Here is a 27400-nt window from a genome sequence, read left to right as displayed (position 1 = left end):
AAAGGAGCCTTCTGCAAGAATGAGAAATTACATCTCCCCTAGTGTAGCAGCATTATTACCTATGTACTGTGCATGCTTTTGCTGTTATGTTGTCTACAAAACCACTGAAATATAATTCTCATTTTGTAAGTGAAACGCAGGGTGGGGAGTCTGCACAAAGACTGCTGGAATCCGCTTGCTTCATTCACCAAATAGCAGTAGTTACTACATGGCTAAATGTTGCAAGGGAGCTATTTTGGGAAGGAGAAGGTGTTCCTGTCATTAGATGAATCCCTGTGCAGTCCTCAGGTATTTGTCAGATTTCCTCTATTACTAATTAGCCATAAGGTCAAAGCTTGGGTAACCCAAGGTCAGTCCTGCCTCCTGGGGCCTCTTTATCCTTGGCAGGGTAAAGACCCATCAGTGCGACTTAAATTTCCAAGTCATTTCCCAGCTACAGCTTTCCCACCACCGTGCCATGGGGAACAGATACCTCTGAAAGGAAAGGGCCAGGTTCACTGAAAGGCTACCTGACATCCACGAACAGGAAAACTGCCAGCTTTCAATTATCTGCGTCCAACCATGAAAGGCATCTCTGGAGGCCTTTGGATAAACGCACTTCTGAAATACACAGAATTAAATGCTGCTACACAGAAAAGCATCAGGCATAGTTTAAGTTGACCTACACACTCACAAATACATTTAATGACCTCATGAGGCATTACACCATGGCAGTGGCTATTGACAATGTACCCCTTCAAATGGGATCCCTGCCTGGTCTATAAAGAGCCCAGGCACAGATATGGCTATGGATTGTGGAGGGGAAATTCTCCCCCTGCCCTGCAGCCAGGAATGGCAGCCCTCAGGGCTGCATTGGAGAGGCCATGCCCTCTGTTTAGGGAGCAAACCAAGTGCAAGATTTGCACTTGGGCTCAATTTTAACTGAAACCATAAATATAAACCCTAAATATGAAACTACACTGGGTTTTTTGGACATTGCTACATCCCAGGATAACCCCAGAACTTGCTCTTAGGATAACACAGATGATTAAATAAAAACTTGCCACTGAATCATTTTTTCAGTCACTTCTGAGAGGATGTTCTTTTTAGTTTCATTATTGTACCTGAATTACATTTGGAGAGCAGATATAATTCTAAAACAGATCAGAAATAAGCAAGATTATCACTGAGATCCACTAACTGTGCATTCAGAGTTGCAGGAAAACCTTGGTTTAAGATGAGAAGTCCTTTAGGATACTAAACTTTTGGTCTAGTCTCTGTCACTCCTTTGTTAATTATATTTGGGCATTGCTGTCCCAGAAACAAGAAGTTATGTAAAAATGAATTTTAAGAGCTTTATGGAGAATAACCAAGATTTGCATACACTGCCTAAGTGCTCCTATAAATGTTCCTCGTTCTCAGGATTATAAAATGCAAGCTGGCAGCGGGGCTATGTCACTTCAGCTGTTTGTCTTCAATCAGGCAAAGACACAATGTGTCTGCCTCTTGGAAATTACATATCCCACTTCTCTACCCAAAACAAAGTGCTGTGTTTTCAACTATCACACCAAGTTTTTACATGTTTAGAGACAAAGCCAATGTATTTCCCTCTTCTTGGTCATTCTTTATAATGCCTGTTTCAACCTCCTGTAATAAAGATAGAAGGCTGAGCAAATTTGGCAGGAGCATTCTCAGAGGAGAAATGTCTTGCATGTTTATCAACAAAGTGAAGCACTTTTTGTGCTTTTCAGAAACCTGTTTCCCCTTCTCCTTTGTTGCAGCTGCTCTGAACCAACCCAGCGATGAAGACGGAGGATTTGCGCATTCTGGAGGGCTGGAGTCGTTTACTTATTTACAGACCACTGCTCCCTTTGTGCAATGCAGCTTGCAGTACTCTGAAGGAACATTCACTGCTCTGAACTATTACAGACTCCATCCTCTTTCTGTTGAGTGTTGCCTTGCACAAGGCAGAGTTGTTCCAGTTTGATTACCATGAAGAACAGCAGCACCAGTGCACTACAGGAAAGCTGAGACCACCCTTAAGTTGACTTCGTTTTATCAGAACAACAGTATGGCTAAATATTCTATGCAAAGTGTCAGTCTAAGATTAAAGAGAAACTACATATCCTGAACAGCAAGAGATGCCGAGCTTTAAGAAGGCATTCAGTCAATGTTAATATAAAACTGAAGCACTTTTGGGAAAACACAAATAAGGACACTGAAAAGAAGACACCAAATTCACAAGGGTCAGACTAGATGAGTTTTAAAGGAATGCCTGATTACTATTACCCTAACAAAAATATTAGAGAAATTAATTGCTTAGCATTCAGATCAAAGGCTCAGCTTTACTTTTACTGAAATTATTAAATGGGCCATCTTATACCCTCCATGAAAGCATTTATCAAACCTCAGACTGTTCCTCGTGCCCCGCAAAGAAATCTGTTCCCCCTCTGTTCAGAAGTGATCCATCTTACTGCAACTCATCTGTCACTGAGTGGTTTCATACAAACAGCAGCATCAACTTGCCTGTCACTCTGACTGTCCAAAATACACAGAACAATGCACCTGAAATTTTCAACAGTGAATGACACTGACAAAACTTGGAAGATCATCAAATTCAGCTAACACTCATGATTTTTTGGTGAGCAGGGTGGGTAAGTGCTGCAGAGACTACAGAGCACAGGAAGGTCAAAGTTATTTAGCAGTTCCCTTGGAACCCCACATTAAAAAGGCTTTGAGAATCTCTCTTATTTTGATCCCTCAGATTCTTCTGAAAAAAGCAATAGGGAGTGAGACATCTAAAAGCTATTTTATCTTCTCCTTAAAATGACTACAAGTTGTCAGAACCTAAGAACCAGATGCAGAAATACTTAAATATTCTAGACTAGCAGCCTAGCCTTCTATTGAAAGGGGAATTAACATGATTTCAATTTAAGTATTAATATTTAAAATTATTGTGGTATGAAGAGAAAAAAGCCTAAGTTATTGCACTGTAGTCCTGGAACATGAATGAAAGAGACAAATGACATCTAAAAGTTATTCCTGTACAACTGTTTTCATATCTTTGAGACATATCAATGTGTACGTAAATGGTCCACAAATCTGGGCCAAGACATCACGTGTATCTACAAAACAATCCAGTTCCTTCCTCTAAGGGTTAAAGTACTAAATGCCTGTGTCTGCCTGGTTCTGACATTAGAATTTACAGCTGTGTAATGAAGAGGCTGCAATCTGGATGGAAAGTAAGAAGCAACTGAAGATATCATATAATCATCCTGCATCACCAGAATATGAAAACAGTAAAAATTTGAAAAGGAATACTCAAAGACAATGATCAATCTGATCGACCATAAAGAGCCCGATTCTCATCCCCTGTGATGTCTTATGACCTCAAGAAGCTGGGCCCCTAAAGACATGTGTGAACAAAAAAATGAATAAAGTTAAAATAACTCTAAATATCTTGGCTGAAATCACTCAAATTCCATGCAAGTGTCATGTATCTCATTTACTTTCCAGAGCAGTAAGACGACACAGATTCACTAATTCTGAAAGAGATCAGAGCCTTAAAGTTACATATACAGTTATGAATTGATGGCAGCTAACCAGGAGTGAATGAAGTTAATTTCCAGAAAAACTTACTTGTCACAGTTCCATGGGGGCTTTTTGGATGTTGTTCTTGCTAGGGACAGTCTACGAGCTGAACTCCAGCTCTTCTGAGCCATGGAACAGCTTTTAAAAAAAAAAAAAAAAAACCTAAAAAAAATGCCAAGACAGATGGATCATTGCACCATGCAATCCAAACTTAACTTTCCCACTGTATACTAATGTATCACATGGTTTTCCACCGTTTGTCAGGAATTTCCTTCAGCATAGTTTCTCTATATTTAGGGACAGAGTATGTACCTATTAGAGCCGCGTCAAGCTGAGGGGGAAAAATATAATTAGTTGGAAGCAACTTCTGCTTAGCATTTGCTTGCTTAAATTAATGGAACAAAAAAATGTTTTTTTAACTTCTGCACCTAGAAACACCTTTCATTTTTGCACATCATGTACAGATACCAAATGGAGGTGTATTATACTATAGAAGGCATTTATTTACCAAGTTACAGCTTTGCAGTACTGCAGCATCACCAACATTTTACTGTCTTGGCCAGGCGCTTAACAGCTTAAAACATGATTCAAATCTGATTTCAAGCTTCATTCTTCTAGCCAACACTGATGCAGCTTAGTATTTTACAGTGCTATATAACAGACTGGAAATCACCTCATCATGGGATAAAACACTTGCTCTGTGCCTTGTGCTTTTTTGAGGAGCCAGTACACAAGAAAACAAGCCATCCCACTGGATAAAGCAGAGAAACTGGACTTCAGACAAGTTGTATCTACACAGTTCTCACCTACATAGTCCCTTTCATACCTGTCCTACACTTTTTTAAGGAGATCACAAAATTCCGACTTAAAATTTTTGCTTAGGTTTTAGGGTTGAGGAGGGAAGCACATATCCCAGGACTTGACACTGGACAGTAAGGCAAGCTTTCAGCCAGCCAAGGATTGAGGATTTAGAAAATCCTGTTAGCAGAAGAAATGAAAAGCATCAAATTCATGGCTGCATGGACCCCAACAAATACATGATGAGGGTAAATTGGAGTGCCCAAAGCAGCAGGGAGTGAGGCATGATGACTCAAGCAAGACCTCATGATTTTAGTTCCCTTGAGCATTCAGCACTCTCAGCTGTGGAGCCTGCAGGCTCTGCACCTCCAGCAAAGTCCTGTTGATTTCTGCTGCCCTTACCCCAAAGAGCCAACCGAATTCCAGCTATTAAGAAAGCATAGGCACATTTACTATTCTTATTTTGTAGGTGACTGCACAGCCATACTTTGGTGTATCAAGCTGAACTATCAAAAACAGTCCTGATGTTCTCTAATCCTTAACTCTCTTGGGCAGAGATCACCAGCTGTGGAGACATCCTCCCTAAGGGTGAAACTCGGCATGCTCGTTTCTAGAGAAGACAATTACCAGGTTGGAGCTCCAGCCCTAGGGACTTAAATGAATGCACAAAGTCCGTGTAATAAGTTTATTGTTCTTAGTCTTTAGCTGCTCACATTGAATTTGCAAGTCAGCATCAGGCAGAAGCAACCACAAGATCTTTGCAGAAGGAAACAATGCTCAAAGTCAGAAAGCAATAGCTTCACAAAGCACAAGAAAGCTAATAACTGGAAACGCAGTTTCTGGAAATACAGAAATACGCAGTCTCTGAAGCGAGATATTTCAAAATAAGGTACATTTTGTACTTCATAAGACTTACAGAGCATCCATTGCAATTATAATGCTTCACTGGTAGCTACCCTAATTACCTAGAGAGGAAGAAAACCACCAGCCCTACTCTTGTTCGATTTCTGGCATTTAATTTGCTTGCTGGGGAATCTCTTTGCTTAATAGGTATTTATGCTACTTTCCTTGCAGAGAACATGTTGCCATGGAGCAGTGATCACAGGCACTAGCAAGTGATTCTGCCTTTTTGAACTGCACAGTCTTCACTTAAGGGACTGTATCCTACTACATGTCAGCCTTAACCAGGTAGAGAGGGCAAAACTATAGTGAGCAGTGATTATATTTGTTTTGATTTTAGTGAATAGTCTCATCCAGTAGCTGCTCTTAAAAGTCTTCCCCATTTTTCACTGGCACTTTGCTTTGACAGAATGGAGTTTCCTTTCCTTAGAGTGAGAGGGAGCAGATGGGAGAAGGAGGAGGATCCAAGCAGACAGAGAAGTATTGCACAAGACACATGCTGAACTTGTCAACAGAACAAGATTTCTTTACTACAGTGCTTAAAAAAATTAAAGTGGCTGCTTCTTTATTCAGCAAATCTACAAGAGCTATACAATAGCATTCAGGATTTTTTTATTTTAGGGTATCCAGAATTTACCTAGGAAGAATCTTGCCTTGCAGTTAACTTGATCAACAGTGTAGTAGCGAGACTGAGGAGTCTGAGTGACATCTGAGTGACAGCAAACCATCATACTACTCCTGCTATAAATGGCAGGCAACACAAGGCTTGGATGTAAGCAGAATACATTTGGATTCCTGCCTCCTTTCATTAGGAGGTGGCAAGATGAGTCTCAGGTCCAAAAAAAAAAAAAAAGGTTTAAAAATACGGTGAGTGGTCTTAGAACAGTAAGGATATCAAAACCTGATACTTTTAACATTTTTTCTCTTTTGGGCCTACAGAAAAAAAATTCATGTGAGCACTAAGGTTATGACTGGCGAGATGCTCCCAAAAAAAGCAGCACAGACTAGCAACCCTGACCCTGTTTCCAATCTGGCATAGGGAGATTCGCAGCTGCCTTCTTCCTGCCTGGCATTTCTCTATGGGAGAGGAATAGAACTGCACTACTGGGATTAAAGGAAGGCTCCAGTTTAAATAAACGTATCTAAAAGTTGCCTCTGGTATGAAACCTTTCATTGCCCACCAAGAATTCCTGTAGTAGAGGAGACTAAAGGCATGTTTAGTTACCACAAACCAGATGGTGAGAGGCCTGTCCAACAACTCATGGTAGAGCACAGAGACTAGTGAGACATTCCCCTCCTCTGTACAGAAGTAGCACAAATAAAGTACTTACTTTTATTGCCTAAGCAAACATCTGCTTCTCAGAAAAGGCTAGAATCACCCATGCAAAGGGTCTGCATCATAGAGAACCAATGAGTGCTACAAATATTTCATACATAACACATCCTCCTGCATGTTCAGTGTAAAGCACATGTTAACAGGATGAACTCGTATGCAACTAGTATTTCTAAAATAATCCATTTAGAGGCCTAAGTTATAGAACTTCCCTTGAAGTAAAAGTCCCGTATTTGATCTACTATATTATATCAGCAGGAAACAGTAACAAATTATGAATTATTCCTATCAAAACTAGGGAATAATTTATTTTACAGGAGTTGCAAGTAAGCATTTATTAAATCAATATCACAAAAAAATACACATGGTGGCAAATGTAACAGCTCCCAGGATGCTGTTAACACAACGAAATTCAGCAGGCTACACTGGAAAACAGTCTTTGAGCATACATACATCTTTCACCACTGACACATCACACACCAAGTGTCCCATGTGCTCATTTAGAAGCACATTGTGTTTCAGGGCTTTAAGAGACACACATTTAATCTCATTCAATTTGACAAGACCTTGAAATGTTCAGAGCTCAAAAACCAAAACAAAATAAATAAAAAACAAACAGACAAAAAAAGCACACACAAAAAAACCCCCACCAAAACAAACTTCCCCCCCCCCAGCAAAACAGTACAATAGAAAGCACACAAGAGGAAGCAGTTCAGGGGGAAAAATACGAAGTTTGAAAGCCAAAGCAAACATACCTTTCAAGCCAAATGAGCTCCCTACTCAAAATTATATGGATTAGGGTAGCTTGTCATTCCGCCCATTTTCTGAGATGTCTCAACTCAGCAAGATAGCAGCTGGTGGCACTGAAAATCAAAGGCATAGGGAAGCCAACCTCCAGTTTAATATCTTAGACATTCACAGCAAAGCATCTGCTTACTTGTTCAGTCTCTTGGCAACTGAGATTTGTCACCAAGGTCATGACAGATTAAATATTTTAAAAAATTAATGTCAAAATGCCTAAAGGAGGGGAAGTAGAGGTGATTAATGATGTATCCTGATAGAATAATTTTCCCATCTTTGGTTGAACTGTTGTTTTCAGCATCATCCACAAGGAAAAAAAAAAAAACAAAACCAAAAAAAAACCAAAAAAACCCCAAAAACTCATCAAGTTCAGAATCCTTTCTATTCAAAATTCTTAACTGACAGAAATTCTTTCCTACTGAGAAAAGTGGAAACCGAAATCTTCTACCCATGTATGTCCTTCACTCATCATAAAAGGATTGTGTCTTGCATTACAGAAAGCATCACTGGCAGTGGCACTCTGGGGGATTCAGAACAGCCTGATTCTCTCTCACAAGGTGAATAAGAGGAGATCAGTGAACAGCTGATAGATTTTTAAGTCACTAGCACTGCAGGTCACAAAATATCAAAACTGAGAATCTGCTACATTTTGCGAAATTACACAGAGGAACTCAGGTCTGGGAGGACCAATGGAAGGGCCATAAAGAACATTGGAGGTCACTCTCATAGCTGGGATAAGCATCAGAAATTTCACTGTGATACAGCATTACATGAGCTGGTTGAAGGTATTTCAGAAAAAAGGTGTACAAAAGAGCAAATATGGATGCCAGGCTCCCTGTGTGTAACCTCACACTCACAGAAATAGCCCACATAAAAAACAAAGAGCAAGTGAATATTACCCATGTGTAAGAACAGAATTAAAATTGGATTTCATGTTCTCTTTATTGGCTGATTTCAAAGTTTCACCTCTTCCACCTATGGCCTTGGACTAGTCCTCCCCATCATAATCACTTCATAGTAATCTAGTAATTTGTTCCAATACAAGGCTACAGAGCAAGGATATAATAAGATGCTAAATCTGCACAAGAGGGAGAGAGAAGAGAGCTAAGCCTATAACACAAATTCCTGGCATCATATGAAGGTCTTCCTAGACAACATTTAATTTAGCAAATCAGTGCAAGAATATATACAAACAAAGTTTATGCCAGAATCAATACATCGTATATTATCTTCTCAACAGTAATTATCCCATCACATTTGTGGAGGGGAGAAGTATGTAGGCCAGAACTAAACTAAGCAGAATGTCACTATCTCGTCTGAAAAATCTACCAAGAAGGACTCACCATACTGTTTTTCAAAATCACTAGTTTGGGGGTGAGTGTTGTTGCTGTTTGTGGTGGTTGTGTTTCTTTGGTTTCAAGAACACTGACAGGTGTGCTACCATCTTCAGCAAATTTAGAGCAATCACGATCAAATACACAGGTAATACAGGCATTTTGCTCCTAAAAGACTGATGGGTACCAAGACTTTTATATGTAGCAGCAGTCTCTCACTTCATTCAGCTTGCTGCTAAGAACAGTCATGTTTGAAACTGTGCCATAAACAAGTATAATATGCTTGACCCGATTCCTGTTTGATTTACTTGATCACCACGAATATATTAACCCTTCTCACTGCTCCACAAGAAATGTTAAATGTGCTGTGCTAAATGTCTCTTAAAACCCTGTTTGTACAGCTTTCAGTCCTTCTTGCTTTCTCACTGTTCAAATAAGCCCAACAATCTAAAAATAAAATTATGTGAAGACATTTTTCAGAAATAATAAAAGTCCCAGTTTAGCCTGGTTGCTCCTCAGAGACTCCACAAATGCACAGGAAAAAGCACAATAGTGAAATGAGTCTCAAAAGCATTTTTTACTTTAATTACTTTGTTACCTCCCTTCCATAAAGAAGCACTTGAGTGAAACAAGTTCAAAAAGCAAGGACAAGTGAAGGGTAATTTTTACAAATATGCCAACTTTTAATCTGTGGTTTGACTTTTTTTCCTGTAATATTTTTTTTAAATGCTTATCCCTTTAAAGCCAATGATTTTTAATAAACTGCTTTATTTTGACCCTGAAAGTTTGCTCTAGGCTTGCAAGCTTGAATGGCTTCTACTTTGTTATTAGTAAGTAAAATAATCTTGCTTGCCAGCTAATACCTCCAGATTTTCTCTTCCAAAATTTCCACTACCTTCAAGTTCAAAGTCCTAATTCCTAAAGCGGGAAAAGAGGATCTGCCCTTATGGAAAGGCAGAGAAACAACTCCCCATCCACCCTGGTTTACAAAAGCTTCAGGAAGCCTGCTTTAATGTGTGCATTTAGTCCTGTGCAATCACAGCCATAGAAAGTGTATATGTGTGTTGTCCCAGAAGTGTCCTTGTCTCATCACCAGCCTTGCAATATTTCACATGTCTCCCTACAACATCATCTCTCAGACCTATGTCACTATCAGCATCCCTGCCTTCGGCTTTGGGTTTTAAAAGATTTTTCTGACCTTCATAACTAAAAGAGAACAGTAAAACCATGTGACCAAAATGCACTGTAAAGTCCAAAAACTGGTCAGCAAAGGAGGCTTTCAAATGTGCATTTGTGAAAAATCCCAACCCATAGTGAAGTCAATCTCAAAAGTACAAAAAACCCCTACATCAGATGTTTTTATTGAGCAAAAAGCTACCCAGAGTATTTAAGACAGTGTTAACAAGACACACACAAAAAATATCAGAAGAAAAAAGCTTCAGAGATTATTCCCTTACAGCCAGGTCACAGATACTTACTTGTGCACTGACAGGAAAATTTCTTAGGGCTCCATAAAGGATCTGGATAGTGACAACACACAAGCACGTAGGTGTCAACCCGAGGTTCTATAGCAAGATATTCCCTCCTGGAGAGCCACAAACTCCACAGCACTGTCAGGGCACTCCTCACACCAGCTTTCTAAATATAAACCACCTTTCCCTCCTGTCAGCCATTTAACTGCAAACTTTCTACTCCATGATAACACTTAGAAGTTTAAGTGTTGAGGTCATTGCATGTAGAGAACCCAGAATTACCAGCACAGCTTACTTCAACGCTGCTCAGTAGGATGGTGCTGAAGCCTTAATTTGTTGCCCTTCCAAGTGCTTTCAGTTGCTTTGCTGGCCTTGTGCTTTCACTTGGGTGAGCATCTCTCCTCCATGCTCTGGATGACTCCCCGAAGCCCAATATTTGTCCTTCCTTTTATTTCATTTTACAGCTAACAAACACTTCATCTCTCTCTAGTGAGCAAGGGTGCCTATTTTTGTTACTTCTGTTTGCTTCCTAGAAAATTCAGATAAATATGCCTTAGATATATTGAATATATTTTTCTTCTGCTTTAAAGTAATTGCTCCGCTTAAAGCCTGCGAGTAAACAAATATGATAAAATCTAATTTGTTTTCTAAATACTTAGTATCCATCCAGTGAACCCTGTGACAAAGGGCTGCATGCATCAGTACTGCAGCCCCCACTCTTCGGAGTGTTCTCATCTTCCCCCGTTTTCTAAAACCAGGTGGAATGACTTTTCACCAATACCTGCAAGGTATTCTTCACTCATTCCGCTTCAAGCAATTCTTGTTTGGTGGCATTTGCTGATGGTTTGCTGGCTTTCTATGACAATTATCTCCTCTAACTGCCACTCACAGTTCCAGCTGGATGGTTTTAGCTGTCACCAGAGGTTAATATTGCCTCTTCCCCATCTTCTGGAGGGTTCTTGACGCAGCAGATTTATCCCGGTAGATGTGATGCAGTGTCTCGGAGGAAACAGGATGACAGCGCACAAGAGCTCAACTCTAGACAAACTCTAAGCTGACACCACGGTGACATGAAAAGTTCAGTTAAAAATTTTGCAAGAACTATGAGCTTTTTATATAGAAAAATAACAGCTTTTATCCTCAGAGCCTAAACAGCTCTGTATTTGGTAACAGCAGGAAACCACACTGTAAACAATATGACAAGCACTGCATTATTACCTGTTTATATGCTAAATGATATAAATTAAGATAGAGACACACACACACCAAAATTAATTATATTTCAAAATTGCCTCTCTGAGGGGAAGGGAAGGGAAGTGATTGCAACTATTATTAGTTGTAATGCAGTATTTAAAAAAAAAAATCAGATCCCATTACTCTGTGCAATTCTAAAACACACTCAGAGGCAGGTTTTATTCCAAAGATTTCACAATCTAAATCGATAAGCCATACAGAGCAAAAAGGAAGCTGAACAAAGCATTCTGGATAGTCAAATCACCCAAAACATGCATCAATACAGGGACAAATCCTGGAAGACAATGTAGCTGTAAAACTTCATTTCAGTGACAGAAGATGCAGTTCAGCCAGATATTATCCTAAACTCTGGAGTTTCTTTCTTGTCAATGCAATCCCATTTTTTCTTGTGGATCTAATTAGCTTTTCACAGCAAAATATCCTTATTTCTTGTAGCCAGCAGCCACTGGCTTCAGACAATTCAGTTGATACAAAGCTATTTTTAGCCCCATCAGAAGGCTTTTCCAAACGCTCAAATTAGCATTTCCTCATTTCTCTCCTGATCACCTTACACCTACAAATTCACAAGATACTTGAAAGCTTGCTTTTCATTAGCCCTTGGAAAAGAAACTCTAAGAGATCAGAGGATCAGATTTTGTGAGTATAACTTGCTGAAAATAACAAAAAAATCAGACATTTGAAACTCATTTTCAGCTTCCATCTTACCAGAGGAACAATTAGTTTGCCTGGAGCATGAAACAGTCTACAGAAAAGAAACATAAAGCGAGAAGACATTTGAACAACACCGTTAGGGCTCACTGTACCTAAACACGACAGGAAAACTGTGATGTCAGATCTGTATCCAGTTTTGTAAAAAGCACTCAGACAGGTGCTCAGGTAATGATATGAGCAAGACTGCTTTTTTACAATGAATATAACCAAAGCAGCTTATACTTTGAAGAGCTATTTTAACAGTCAAAGCCACATTAAGAGCTAAAAGACATACCAAATGGCTCTGCCAGGGAATAAATTTAGAAGGTCGACATATAACCCACATGAAAATGACAACAGTGATGGTTACTCGAAGTCCTGCCAGGTGCCCTTTAATAAGCAGAGAATGTGATTAGTGCTGCAATGCAAAGAGACAGCGTGCTGCAACATGACTCCATGCTGGTCTGCCAGGAAACCTTTACAATAGAGACCCTGGCTGCACTGGGATTTTTCATGCATAATAAATAAAGCAACAGACTAGCAGATTCAAGCTCCTTGCTGAACACCAGTGCCCTCCACTGTGTATGCTGAAGATTCCTCCAAATACTACAGCAACAGAGAGAATTTATGATTTTTCTCTTCATGACAGACTGCTGAGTCCCCCGGGACCAAATGTCAGACACATGACTACATCTGCCGGCTTCGTGGGGCTGCCGCGAACATCTAAATAATACTGTCAGCATAACGCAGAGATCCGTCCATCAGCCTGCACAGCCTCCTCTCCCCATTGGTGCTCACTCTGCCATAGAAATATATCTTTCATAATCCGTTACAGTATTTTCCCGGCTGATGCTTTATACAATAATTCAGTTGGAATCGTGGAACTTTACTAAGAGAATGTAACTCGTTAATTAAGAGGCAGTGGCTCCCATGTAGGAACCCTTCAGCTTCCTTATTACAACATGTGGAACCAAAGTGTTTGGGATGCCATTAACACCACTACCACCTCAGGATGTGTATCACCAGCTCCCTAAGTTTTGATCACTTTGATTACATTTGTTTTTTGGCTCATAATTGCTATGTCCTACCAGCGTAAGAATATAAAAACCAAATTTTAACAGATCATGAAACAACAACCCTTTTGCTGACTCTCTAGCACTATTGCACACTTTAATTCAGACCATTTGAAGCATGACCTGCCATTTGAGCGGAGGGATATTTTATCCTAATTTCCTCTACAAAGGCTACTTCCATTAAATTTATTATTGCTGTTTACTCTCCAGCTGGATGAATTCCAGCTTCAGAAGGATGCAAATGCCCGTGTCATGATACTTACAGCTGCAATTGCACATAAGCCACAGAGAAGACAGCATCTTGAAGCTCATTCTAAAATACAGCAAACAAAAAAGGCAGTGGGAGACAAAACTAACCCTCTTCTGGTAGGGCCTATGATTTAGCAGGAATGTTGAGAAGTGATGTTAAAAATGTTTCATAATAATGCTGTTGTATTGAACATTCTGAAATGGTGCTTAATGTGATCAGTCAGGACCTTGTCTCTTCATATGTCACTTATGCTTCCATGTGAAAAAAAAATTCATGATTGGGTGGCCACCTTGGCATTTGGGGTTGGTTAATTAACATTAATTAATGGTGCCCTCTCCCCTACCATTAGTCACGTGAAAAGCAGTGCTAAGTAGGTAACCTAAAAAGAAAAACAAGCTGAAGAAGGCAGAGACAAGTATCAAATGAGTAACTGCACAACAAAAATAATCACAAAGCCCCCAGTTTCTTCCTGTGAACACTCATGCACCACCATCACCCGCACTGGCAGTGCCTCAATGGTGTGGGATGCTACACAGAGGTACCCAAGACTGGATTTGTTGACTACCTCACTGAAGGACATCTTAAATCCTCCATGCAAGAAACTAACATAGCCCTGAGAAGTCAGAATTCACCACACTGACTATGAAAGTGCAAGGAAAACCCATTTGCACTATCTGAAGTAACCACATGTCCGAACACTTAACATTTTCTGGTATGGTGTTTTGAAGAGGGTAAACTTGAAACATCCTCATCTCTCTCTTCCAGACACACAAATTCCCCTTTGAAGGCTGCTTTAAAGCTGGACTTCAACTGAAACTAATTAGCTTATAAAACTGTTTCTAAAACAGCCACTTTTCCCTACACATCCTCCAGTACCTTTTGTTTAGAAGATTTTTATTGGTTTATACAGGTTGAGAAAAGTACTAAAAGCAAAAGCAAAGGAGATATTATGCATTACTAAGGTTTTGGGGAGCCAGACTACAGAATTGTCATCCTTGTAGTGATTTTTTTTATTTAACTACTTCAAAGAAGCTTGAATAAAATTTCAGTATTTCATTTTAATAAAAATAAGACATTTGCATTTGGAGGTTCTTCAAGGCATTCTGTCTCATGTCCTGTGGTTGAAGCATAGTCAAGGCATTCTTGCATTTTATAGCATCTCTACTTCTGCATAGTTAATACTGCTTGATTATTTAAGTTGTAGCATTACATGAGCTGCATGTGGTATGCTAAGTGTTCTCTTAGAAGATAACTATTCTCTTTTACAAAAAAGGAGGGTCAAAGAGCCTTCTCCATAAATACCGTTTCTAAACACATGCGTTTTAGGGTAACAATCAAACCTCCTTACTTCTTCAGTTGAAAACACTATAGACTCACAAACCTGGAAAAGCTCAATTTTGTCACAGTGATTTAGTTTCACTGTGTGCTGCAGGCATTCAAAGATTCTGTCTTAGTATCATGAAGTTCAGCACTAACATTGCAGTACCATACTCAGGTAGAAAAGCTGCTCAGTAAATGCACACACAGTTTTCAGTGCTGGAAAATGCTTTTCTGGTATGTTATACAAAACTTTTATTAAATAAATTTCCTTCTCTTTCAGTCAAAAATAGGCTGGCTCCCATGATGATTAATCCTCAATTGAGGTGAAAAGTGTGAGGTCTTTTCTTACGAGGCCAGTACTTTTGTTCTCAAGTGAAAAGTCACACAAACATGAAAAGATATTACAATACTTAAAAATTTGGGAATTAATATCACAGGACAACACCAAACCAAAACAAAAATTTGTTTTTGCCAGGGGCTAGAACTGAAGATGTTTACACTTTTTCATGTACTAATATCAACTTTTAACTCACTGAGTTCAAAAAAGTAGGCAAATTTTGAGACAACCCATATCTCATTATCCATCCTATCAAACATTTATCTCATGATCACATAAAAACTGAAATTCTACCAATTTTGCCACAAAAACCAAGGGAGTAAGGGCCATCACAGTGAAGAGAACAGACAAATTTTGCGCTGACTTCATCAGAAGAAAGCAAGAAAAGTGAATTCAAATAACTGAACCATACAAATGGATGCAGACTATATAAAGTAACATGATAAAACCTAACTGCTTGCTAGCCCTACAAATCAAACAGCTTGTATCCCCGGCAAGATGATTGGAACACTACTTCAGCATTTGTGAAATGAATCATAAATCTAGCTTCTGTCTTAAAAATGTTTCTATTTAAAAAATGATGCAACAAAAAAAAACACCAACGCATTTGTATATACAGCCAGAAATAGCAACTTGAATATACTGTTAAAGGCTTTTCAGTTTACCCTTCATATTGAATTTGAGTTATTTCAGTTTAAAAGTAAATCATTCAAGGATTTGCTAATTAATAAAAACATTGATGATATCATTGATCTAAACAAACTCTGCTTGAATGATAAGTTATTAGAAAATTGTGCAATCGAGTAGACACATTCATAGAAATCCATGTGATATCTTTAAGGGCTATAACAGCTGACAGCTTTGAACTAAGAGTGACCAGTGATGAGAAAAATCCTACCACAGAATGTTCTAAAATGTCAACCTTTTAAAAGCATATGTAAAAATTCATTTAGGGGATAAATGGTATCACAGTTCTTCAGCTCAAAAAATTTGCAACATCACATTTCTGTTGTCCTTAAAATAAAATTGACTGGCTTCCAGCATTGATAATTTCCCCATTGAATTCAATGAGCGTAGCACACAGCTTAGAAAGGCATATGATGTTCTTTACATATGCAAAGTTTTTAGTTTATTGTAACTTTCTTCTAGAATTTCTTTCCCCTACCCATTTTTTCCAGAGATTTCTGCCTAGAAGGCAGAAAGCTTAAAAGGACATAAGGAGAGAGAAGGTTGTTCAAACTCAGTGCTTTGCTTTCATGCACACTGGAAGGATCTGCCAACAGTACACTTTTACTTCATCAATTCAGCAAGAAACAAGATTGCTCTTCAGTCGACATTCAGAAGCACCAGCCTGACAATTAATACAGGCATGTGACTCTGAACAAGTAGGAAGAAGGCAAACGGAAAATCTTTTCTTAAATCCAGCCATAAGCTAAGCAGAACTTAACAAGTTCACTACAAAGTTTAACTGAAGAAGGATAATTGGAAAATATTCTACATCATATATGGAAATATACTATATATACAGAATGCCACCTCTGTGGCCACTTAACGAAACCTAAACAATTAGAGCATGGAATGCAGGCTGGATACCATAGAGCTGCTTTCTCTGCATCTGTCATACCATACTTAAAAAAAATTAAGGAAATTATTTATTTAATACTCAATACATCAGCCATGGCAATCAAAAATATCTATGTGGATAGAGTGCTGAACTGAAACTTAGAAGACTGTTTCATTTCCAGCTGTGATTGGCATAGAATTCCTTTCTTCATCTGTCTTGCCCTGACTATTAATGGGGATAATTATGCTGACCTCCTTTTTTAAAGCACTTGAAAATCTACAGTTAAAAATTTTCTTAAACAAATAATTCTAAATAATAGCAAACATATCTCAGACTTCAGTTATCAACTCATCACACGAAAGCAAGGATCTGATTGTTCCTGGAATTAGTACACAAAATTCAATTTCTCCACTGACATTAGCTTTCTAGTACTGTCATCACTATTACAACAGCTGCATTTTATACTAAAACGCACTAAAAAACCTGACTACCATTGATTGACATTTTGAAGATTTTCCAAGTTTCGAGCTACAAAAGGCCCAGGATTTTTTTTTTGTCACTGAAAATTTCCATGTTAATAATTTTAGTCTTATTAAACAAAGATAATTTTGACCAGCTTCAGCTTAGATGCTATTCTGAATCTCCAGCTTGAATTGTTGCAATGGCTCCAATCTCAACGAGGTTGTACTACCTTGCAAATGTATTTTGCTGTTACATCCATCAGCCTCTCTCTCCTTACAGGGGCTGGTCTATAAGGACACATTTTCATCATCACCACTTATGTCACTGGATTCTCTCCTTCCTTCCTCTATATCTATATGTTACTTTCCTCCTTTCAGCTGCACACAATGCCCTTAATCACTCAGTATGTTTGATGTGCACGTTTTTCTTTCATCTTGTGCTACTAAAAGCAAAAAAAGGTGAGAGGATTTGTTATAAAATTAAGCTACTTACCAACTACTGCCAGATTATGCTCTGAGCCACATGCAATCTGAAAAAGAAATACATATGACTAAATGAGAACCTGCTCACCAGTAGGAAAACAGCCACAATTATGATAGGAAATTAAAAATTAACCTGAAACAAACAACTACACTTTGTAGGATGCAAAATCAAGGTTGAAGATCAGTCACTCTTAAACGAAATTTCATTTCTAACCTCACTTATGGGCTCAGTGGCAGGAGTGTATGTTTGTTTTGTTAATAGAGGCATTTTCTTTTCCAAATGCAGTCACCATCACCACTGACATTTCAATCCTCTGAAGTAAGACTGGTCACAATTCTACAAAAACATCACACCCTTGAAAACATTCACTGGATCCAACAAGAGGCATAAAGCAAAAGCAGATTAAGCCTTTGCAAGCTCAGAGCCATAGAGACAGATGGGATTCAAAAGGGCGATGAAGATCTCCATTTCTCTTATCCACAGTTTTTCCAGCTGATCCCCGGAGAACTGCTCAAAGTACACAGGCTCAGTGTGCTAAACCTGAAGTGATATGATCCCTTTGGCCATTTGACTAACATGGAGAAAAGCTACTATAGAACTCAACTCTTCTGTTAGGTCATTAATGATGGAAATCAGTTATTAACTTCTTTTCAAAGCAAACTCATAGTCAATGTATTTGTCTTTCTTTGCAGCTGCTGTGAACATGTCTGATGTTTAAACTGCTTTAGCACATATCACATAGTATCACTGAGGTTTTTTAAGTTTTTCACAGATGATGGTAACACAAGCACCAAGAGCAGCCCACTGTCCTACTGCAAGGGCTTGTCTTTCCCATTGAATTCTTTCTCAATCTCATTGCTGGTATAATTGTCTTATGCAATACAGACATCACTTTACACAAGGTTACTCTGCTGAGTGTCCTCAAGTTTTTAACTGAAATAAAAGCAACCCTCTCAAAATTCTGTATCCCGTTCACTGTCTTGCACCTACTTGCCCATTATACCTACTACTGAGCTGGAGAAAATTAATAGGTACATTCTCCTTGAAGTGTATTTACAATGGTAAAATATAATACAAAAGTATATGCTCAATTATATTGAAAAATATAAGTCCACACCATCAAAATTCTATATGATTTTGTGCATGCATAACTTTATAGTTTTTACGGCCAGAGAAACAGCTATAATCACCTCAATGGCTGCAGAACATAAAACCACAGAAGTTAATAAAACAGATCTTGTACTCAGCTTACTGTGCTTGAGTATTTATTGGAGAAGAAACACCCAAAGACTGACACACAGACTAGTTTGAGCACTTGTGTTACAAATGAACACCTCAATCACTACTGCTCATAACGCACCCGCATGGAAATATCTGGGCAATGCCATCCCCACAAAATACTGGCAGGGAAGACAAAAAAAAGACTCTTTAGGACAGGGGTGCTTAGCCAGCACAGTAAACATTTGCTGAAACAGAAAAAATAATTCAAGACACAGGACACAAGGCCTCATCTTCAGAAAAATCAAGACAGAGCAGCAGGAAAAGCAACATAATGCAAGAGCACTAGCAGGATTGCATCAAGTCTTTTATCCCACAATATTGCAGACAGGAGAAACTCTAAATCCTGACTGTTAAATGCATAAATCATCAGCATATCCAAGATCACTATCCTCACCACAAGACAGAACCCTACACAGGAGCTGGGCTGGTTCCTAATGCCTATTTACTAGCTAATGCTCTCACCTGTACTTCTCAAGCTTAAAAGCTGATGCCATGGAAACAAGATCCACACATGGAAACACATGAAAAGCCTTTCTAGCAAAAGAGCAAATTCTCATCTTCACCAAGTGCTGAAAACTGGATATACTGGAGCTGCCACTAATAAAATAAATAAATGTTATCTGAGGTGTGTATAATCCTATCTTGGCTACTTCCCTGGCAAATACACTAACACAGGCACAGATTCAAAAGCATCGGCACAAAAGAACTGCTCAGGCTGGTGACTGATGCTGCCAGGACCTGCTTCAGAAACACTACATTAAAAAAGAAAAAAGAAAGCCCCACACAAACAAGGTGTTATTTAGATTGTAAAAAACATTCCCTGACGAAGAAGCATTTTCTTACTACATCTAATAGAGGCATTTACAGAGCCTGCAAGCCAGATCTCAAACAGCTTTGCACGCTATTCATGCAGCTGTTACTCTGCCCACTGTTCAGAGCCACCCAATAGCCAGCTATCAGGTTATAAGGGAGTCAATCAATCCAGTCCAGGAATTCCTGCATCATACAGACTGGGCAGTGCTGGAGGGCTGCCCCCATGGCAGCCACTCATGGCCAATGCACTGTGCAAACACACCAGCTACAGCTCTGGGGCTGACGGGGTACAAGCTACTGCAAAGCATCAGTGAGTAGTGCTGCCTCACCCCTTTGGGGTGGGTAAAACCACTTCAGTGGAAGTGCCAGCTTTGCTAAAAATTATTGAAGTCAAACAAAATCACAAGCTGCTGAAGGCAATGGATTCACCTTCAATGGCCCAGAGGAAGGACATCACACGCCATGTACCAGTAGCAGTTCTATGCTCTAGAGAAGAATTGGCCAGATTGAGAGCACAAGGTTCACTACAACTCTGCCTTATCTCAGGGTTTCACCAACTGACAACACAGACTGACTTTGGAGAAACCCCCAAATAAAAAAACACCCTCTGGGGACTCTAAAGTTAGCTTTCTGGAACACCTTATTCACCATCCATGCTGCTTATTACAAGCTACACCATCCACCCACAACATTTCTGCTGGCCAGCACACCTATGACTCCAAAGCTCAGGAGGGACCACACCACACCACAGAGGGAAAGCCAGGTTGCCACTGCTTAATGAACAGCACTGCCTTGCAGGTATTTCACATCTTTTTCACAATAAGCTTTATAATGTGACAACCTCTTTTCCCCCCATGACTCCCCACAGTAGGCAACAATCAGCTAAGAATGACAGATTTGCTGATACAAAGACAGACCAGCCAGAGACCAGCACTGCTGAACAGATGTTTTATGCTTACATTAGATGTAATAAGCTCTGTAGCCAGGGCAGGTCCTTGGGAAAAGCCTGGTATTTACTGCAGCAACCATAATTTTCTGGCTACTTCTCTTTGGTCCCCACCCCCAAAGTGCTGCAGAGAAATTAAATTCCAACAGACATCTGCATGCTTCCAGTGGATAAGTACATTCAGGGATACTTATAAACACATAATAATGCTTTCTAATTGGGCAATAATTTTACATTATGTTTTCATTGAAAAAAAAAATCACTAATCTTAAAGACAAATCAGAGAGACTGCTGCTGAGTGAAGCATTCTGTGAGCTTAAGAAACATGACCCTCTACACAGGAACAATTCATACCAAAGTTCTCAGTTTGGAGGGAAATCTCAGAAGAGTTGTGAAGAATACTGTGATCTCTATATAAACGGTCTCAAAGCATTTGATAAACACCTATAAGGCTAGTAAAAAATGCTTAGGGACCATTTTACTCAGAACTTATTTACCTTATTATCTGTGCTCTTTCAACCACACATAAATTGTTTGTTTCTTCGCTTAAATTGTGTGCTTTCAAGCTGTCTTCTACCTAGCAATGTTGTGGTTCAGATCCATCCATCCATCCAGATTAAACACATGTGGTACAAGCAGCCAAGGGACCAGCATTTTATTAATCATAAATAGTATGATAAATAGCACAATCACAGACATAAGCTGCATGGACAGTGAGGAAAGACCTTAGCACAGCAACCACGAACTCTGGGCAAAACACCAGCATCTTTCTGCAGCCTGCCTATATGCTTATGGCCCAGTCCAAACAAAAATTAATTGACTGAATGTAAAATCAGTGGGTTATTCAAAATAGGAAAAATATTTAAGAGTAAAAAAAATTTCTATCTTAAAAACACTATATGAAGTAATAAAATAATAACATTTAGTATATATTATATAACTGTTCCCATATATACGTGTGTGTGTGTATAAATATATAAAAGAAAATACATGTTAGGAAGAGAAGGTTATCTACTAAAGATGATGTCTATCAGGGATGAAGGTTCAGAGGAGAGATGAAGGTAAATACAGAGCACCTCCCTCTTCTATCTGGGATAGAGATCTTTCTGAAGAAGAGCTATCCCTCGTTTTGCTTCCCCCACAGTCCTATGAGGTAAGACACTATTGCTCTCACCTTTGGAGACAGCAAGCAAACACACACAGGATAAAACTCATGTGGATATTTAGACATAGTCTCCTATTGATTTCAAACGGTAATTAAGAGACAAAAATACCTTTTGTCAGCCGTCCCCTAAGGGACTTTGGAACACTATAACAAAACAAGTCTGACAAAATGTATAAAAATCCAAGTTTCAAGTTAGTACCTTGACCACAAGGCTAGTCTTTCTTTTCTTTCTGTACTCCCAGGGGTCCAACTGAGGATCTGTTGTGCAACCCATCAGGAAAGAGATGGGAGTCAGAACTGCAGGCAGAGTCAGTCCCACACTTCAGCAGAGGGGAAGGGACAGTATAGGGAGGGGGTGCAAGGAAGAGGCACAGGGAGCTGCACTCACAACAGGGATTGTAGAATCAAAAATCACAAGCATTCAAACATCAGAGTGCTTAGCTAGAACAACAAAAGGACCTCAGTGCCATTTATTTTTGTTTCATTGCCCTGTGAGTGCACAGTAATTCCCTTCAGTTGCAATTATTTCCCAAAACATGAAAGGCTACAGAGGCTTCCATGACCTCGTAGAGATGAGAGTACAATGTACAAAAATGATTTTTAAGGATGAATGAAGGTAGGACATTTAAGTTTTATCCAGATTCTAGTCACTACCATTTCTAACTTTCTAATTGCACCAAAGCATAGCTCTTCTGGGGGCAAGGAAAGGGAAGGAAACTTGCAAAAGAGTGAACACGTAAGTACTTTTATCCAGGACTTTAGCCACAGTATCTCAAATCTTTTGACAAATATCACTGTAAGGAAATTGCTAGGGCCAGAAGATGGCAAATTTTATTCATTCTGAGATCAGAGTCCTAATGGAAGGAGACGAGGTGACCCAGAGACTGCAGATCAAAACTTACATAAGACAGGGGAATCTTCTTTCTCAGAGCTGTTCTTCCATGCCCTTGATTAATGTATCGTAACAACAATTTGTACTGTTTGACATACTCAGTGTGACTACATTTGTATGCAGAATTCTATTGATGTGAAAAAATAAAATAAAATAAAGTAAAAGGAATCTAATTAGCAAAGCTGTCCTGCTTCCAATGATCCTTTACTAGGAACTCTGTGTTCCTCTTCTGGATCATTTGACTCCTGATTGATAAGAAAGCAGCTTGCTAACCTATTCACATTCCTTGGCGAGTGCAAGACTAAGTTTAGTTTAATGCAAAACATGTTCCTAGCTGTTGGCTGTAGCAGGTGAAAAGTAAGAGGGCAAGTGTCCTTACAGCTCATAAGACATTTTCCATTTTTCATCAATCTAATAACCTAATCTTTTACTTAAGGTAGATTTTTTTGATGTTGTGTGATTTGCTTTTTAGTTTGTATACAATTTGACTTCCACTCCAACAAGAAAATTCACAACAGATTTTAAACTGAAACCTGTGCACTAAGTTCTGGAAGAAAACATTCCTTTTTAAGACACACCCGACCAAAAGCTAATGTGCCATGTAAGTGGTCCTTAGCAAGCATGGAGGAAGAGAAGAAGCATTAAGACATTGCCAGGACGCAGTAAGCTCTCAAAGAAAGACTTTATAGCACTCTATAGCTTCCAGAGTTATGATCTATGCCCTCCCTGCCTGAAACTAATTCCAAGCCTGCGTCACTTGCAGCACAAGGCACAAAATGCTTTCTCCCCATGCAGCATTTCCCTTGTTTCTCCACCCACCATTTCACAGTCCTGTCTCCCATGACTCAATTTCCTGCCCTGCCAATTGGCCAACCCCAAGAGCTTGCCTTTACACTCTCCATGCCACAAGTGATGTATATATATCTATATCTATGTAAGTCTCTGCACACATTCCTACTCTATGACGCCAACCACACAATGCTGTCTATGACACTGCTCTGCTATCCACTGACTCACTGAGCACTACACTTCCAGGAACAGCTTTTTGTGGCTAACAGGGTGAAGTTGCACTTCTGCGATTTAGTTGGTGCAGCTTGGGTCTCAAGTGCTTGCAGAAGATGGAAACGGTTGTTAGGTCAAAGTAAAAAAAAAAAAAAAACAACAAAACACAACAACCAAACAAAAAACCACAAAACCAAACCAAACCAAACCACACAAAACTCCCTATAAACAACAACACAGGAAAAAAACAAACCACCAACCAACCACCAATTAAAACAAAACAAAACAAAACAAAAAGCCTCACAAACAAACAAAACACTCCAACCAGCCAAAACAAAACCACATGCCAAAAAAAAAATTAATCTTTAGTATCAGGTAGGAAACACCACAATCTCAAAAGAGATCAGAAATGGGAGATGAAAATAAAAGAAGGAAAGAAAAGCTAGTTGTTAAAGCAGTCAGCATTTTCATGGAAGGTTTACATCACAGTAACCCACATGAACCCACTAAATCTGCTTGAAGGCAAGTGTGGTGACATTGAAAAACTGGTCACACTGTGGTCACATTGAAAAAATGAAATATGTACTGTTTGCCTCAGACTGAGGATGAATGGATTGAGATGTCAACATGAAGTAAGACCTGTGTCCACCAACAAAAAAACCCTCATCTTTAGATGACTCCAGGACAATACAAAAGTTGCTAAGATCTCAGTAAGAACACTCAGTGGTATTAGGTTTTAGTAGAATGACCAGAATACAGCCAAGACAAGAGTGATAAAAATCTTCACAAGTTAGCAAGGTCAGCTTGCTCTTCTCCATTGCCTGAAGATTTTCCAATTAGTTCTTGTATCCTTCTTCAGGCAGTTCTCTTACTTCCTTGGGGTTCAGAAAGCATTAGCATCTCTCATTCCAGGAAAATCAAGCTCTGCCACTTTTATATATCACTCAGCCTCACCTGTCTGTAAAAATTTTCCAGTTTTGTAATCAAGACCTCAGTCCCAAACCAATTTTTGTTTGTCCTTTCATCATTTTGAAAATGATGAAATGGTCATTCAATTCCAGTTTCTTTCCTGTAGCAAGATGTCCATTCAGTCTTTATTATGTTGTGAAAATTAAGACTAAGTATCCCTTCTGATTGATAAAGACATCATTCATCACAGCAGCCCTGACTGGTAATGTGTTCATACTCCTAACCCCATGACTGTGCGGCGCAAATCCCACAAGGCCAAAATCCTCACTAACATTACAGATCTCTCTATCCACATCCAAATATGAACTAGCGGAATGTGGTCTTCAGCAGATGCACAGCTTTACTCAAGGGAACTTCTTCACCATTTTTCTCAGAATTATTTTTATTTAGACTGTTTCATGCACAATTCCCAGCTCCTTACAGTCTCTCTCTCCTAAGTTGAATGAGAGGCACTAAGACAAATACTTTACAATCTATTTAGGTTTGCTTTGGGGACTTCAGCTAGTTTGCTCTTTATCTGAGGCCACAAACACCATTTTGACAGAACAAATTAAACAAACCAAGACCATAGAAACACAAAGTTTCAAAATCTCTTCATACAGTGATTTGACTGTACCATCAACACACACATCCTTATGATTATTCTGATGTTTTTAGGTCAAGAACTGTAGCTTGTAGCTTGCAAAAAAACTCACTTGGTATCTGTCTTTTCTTTCTATGTTTTTGTACATGCAAACAGCAAAAAGACAAAAGTTCACTATAGCATATAAATGTCATCATTACCTATCTGAATGTGCTAATTTCTAGTACTCTGAACTTAATGAAATGGTTCTGTTAAACAATGATTGCAGACAAACATTCTGTCTAAGTACACATTATCAATCATTTTATAGGCTTGGAATAAAATCATGACAGCAAGTATTATCTGGCGGCAAAACACTGAATTCCATTTAAACAACTACTTCCAAGCTCCTTTTGTGGACATATAACTGCTTTTTTAAGCTTTTCAACAGCATCTGGGCTTCAAATCTCTTTCCTTATGGCAAAACAGACCATCACTTTTAATGCATTTGGAATATTTTCTGGAATATTCAGTGAAGCTGGGGAGAATCAGAGAGCAATCAAATGTGCATATCGTGGGAACTCAGCTCTCCCCAGGAACTCAGCTCTCCCCTAACTGTGCTGTTACTGCAAGCGATGTCGCTACAGTTCCTCTCCATAACAAACATACTGCAGTGAACTCAGGATACACAGCCTGCAAGATTACACAATAGCACAAAGCCTTCCTTTTTTTTTTTTTTTTTGAACTCAAAAGAAAAATAGCACTTCTTGTAAAATTCATACCCTCAAACAACTGACTGTCGGGGTATTCTAACTGCATGCTGTGAAGAGGCAGACAGTGTCCCTAGAAGACCTTCTTAAAGGAGATAAGTGATGGCAGTGTGGCCATGGCTGAGGCCATCCTACCTCAGGACAACAGCCACCACTTCATTAGCCCTGTCCAGCCGTGCTGCCCAGAGGGAACTTGGTCCCATCAACGTCAGGTCTGATGTCGCTGACCCTCCATAACCCTTCTTTTTCAACCATGGGCAGGTTTTTTGAACCTCCTTATAGTATTTTCTTCTTTTACATGGTTTTCACCCACACTATCCTTCATTAAAAATTGCATTCCAAACACCTGACAGTATTATCAAAAGAATAGCGCCATTGATGTCATTATGGAATCCTTCTCTTATTTTACAGCGCAGAGGTTTTTTTGCTTCTGCAATAAAGCAATAAATCCAAACTTATGATACAATTTAAAACATCTCAGTTCTTCAACTCTCAACACTGGGATGTGGGAAGACTAATTTTTAGAGAAATTACTAAATGTTCAAGGAAGCTCTCGTGCACAGTTGGATTGACTGCTCATTTCTCTGCTAGCCCTGCTGACCTTAGTGCATACTGCTGCTTGCATAAACTGGCAGTACATATATACAGTGACACTGAAAAAAACCTACTTAATTTCCAAAATATTTTATGTTATTTGAAAGGAATAAGCAGGTTATTCAAAGTATAGAACCACTACCGTGTAATAGCTTTAGAAGTGTCCCTCATTGGACCCAATGCCACTGGGAAATATTAAGATAACCATCAGCAAGAATGCAAATCTTTGCCTGATTTCCAGCATGACACTCACTGACCTCTCCCTCCCCCACATATATGCATGTAAAAATAAAAATGTTATCAACTTAACTTGTAGTCAAAAAAAACCCACTAGCACATTAAGAACTTATCCTAAAATATGGCAAAATAAACAACAGAGGAAAACAAAAACATTTTTCATACACCAACTACCTCAACTTGAGGACAGAATTTTCTTGGTTCATTTACTCTCCAGAAGAGCTGCAGGCATGCAGTTTCCATAGTCTTGTACAAAAACATAAAGCCATGAATTTTGCTGACTGTCTGCTCCTTTACTTCTCCAAATAAATGGTGTTTATGCCTTTAGGGTATCATGTAACTCTGCTCTTCAGTGTTGGATTCTCTGTTTCTGTAGCACTTACTAACAGCACAGCTCCCTACAGCAAGCTTGGTGGAAATAAATAAAATGTGAACTTGCTAAGAGTCCAATGCAAAAATGAATAGAAAAGCTATTTTGAATAAACAGGGACACCATTTGCAAGGACTCAAACAGAGACTGAGCTTTAA

General features: G+C 39.1%; 1 protein-coding gene across 7 annotated transcripts in view; it reads right to left on the bottom strand.

The window, feature by feature from the left end:
- Positions 1-27400, bottom strand: part of SERGEF (secretion regulating guanine nucleotide exchange factor) — a 148889-nt gene that overhangs the window by 46503 nt on the left and 74986 nt on the right. For 3 of the 7 annotated variants that reach the window (XR_001873761.1, XM_017808356.1, XM_017808366.1), the window contains one exon: positions 17651-17687. The exons of 1 other annotated variant lie outside the window; for it this stretch is intronic. Coding sequence is in view for 2 of the 6 variants with exons in the window: in XM_017808356.1 (XP_017663845.1) it covers positions 17651-17687 (37 nt within the window). In the remaining 4 variants the exon portion in view is untranslated. Of the gene's footprint in view, positions 1-3493; positions 3525-3618; positions 3709-7356; positions 7465-10503; positions 10738-10989; positions 11263-17650; positions 17688-27400 lie in introns of those variants that run through there. 3 more of the 7 variants (XR_001873759.1, XR_001873758.1, XR_001873760.1) reach the window with 3 other exon arrangements.

The sequence above is a fragment of the Lepidothrix coronata genome, unplaced genomic scaffold, assembly GCF_001604755.1.
Source record: "Lepidothrix coronata isolate B3197 unplaced genomic scaffold, Lepidothrix_coronata-1.0 Scaffold1, whole genome shotgun sequence".
NCBI classification, from domain to species: domain Eukaryota; kingdom Metazoa; phylum Chordata; class Aves; order Passeriformes; family Pipridae; genus Lepidothrix; species Lepidothrix coronata.
Note: the sequence above shows the minus strand (reverse complement) of the source record. Positions and strands in the feature narration are given on the sequence as shown.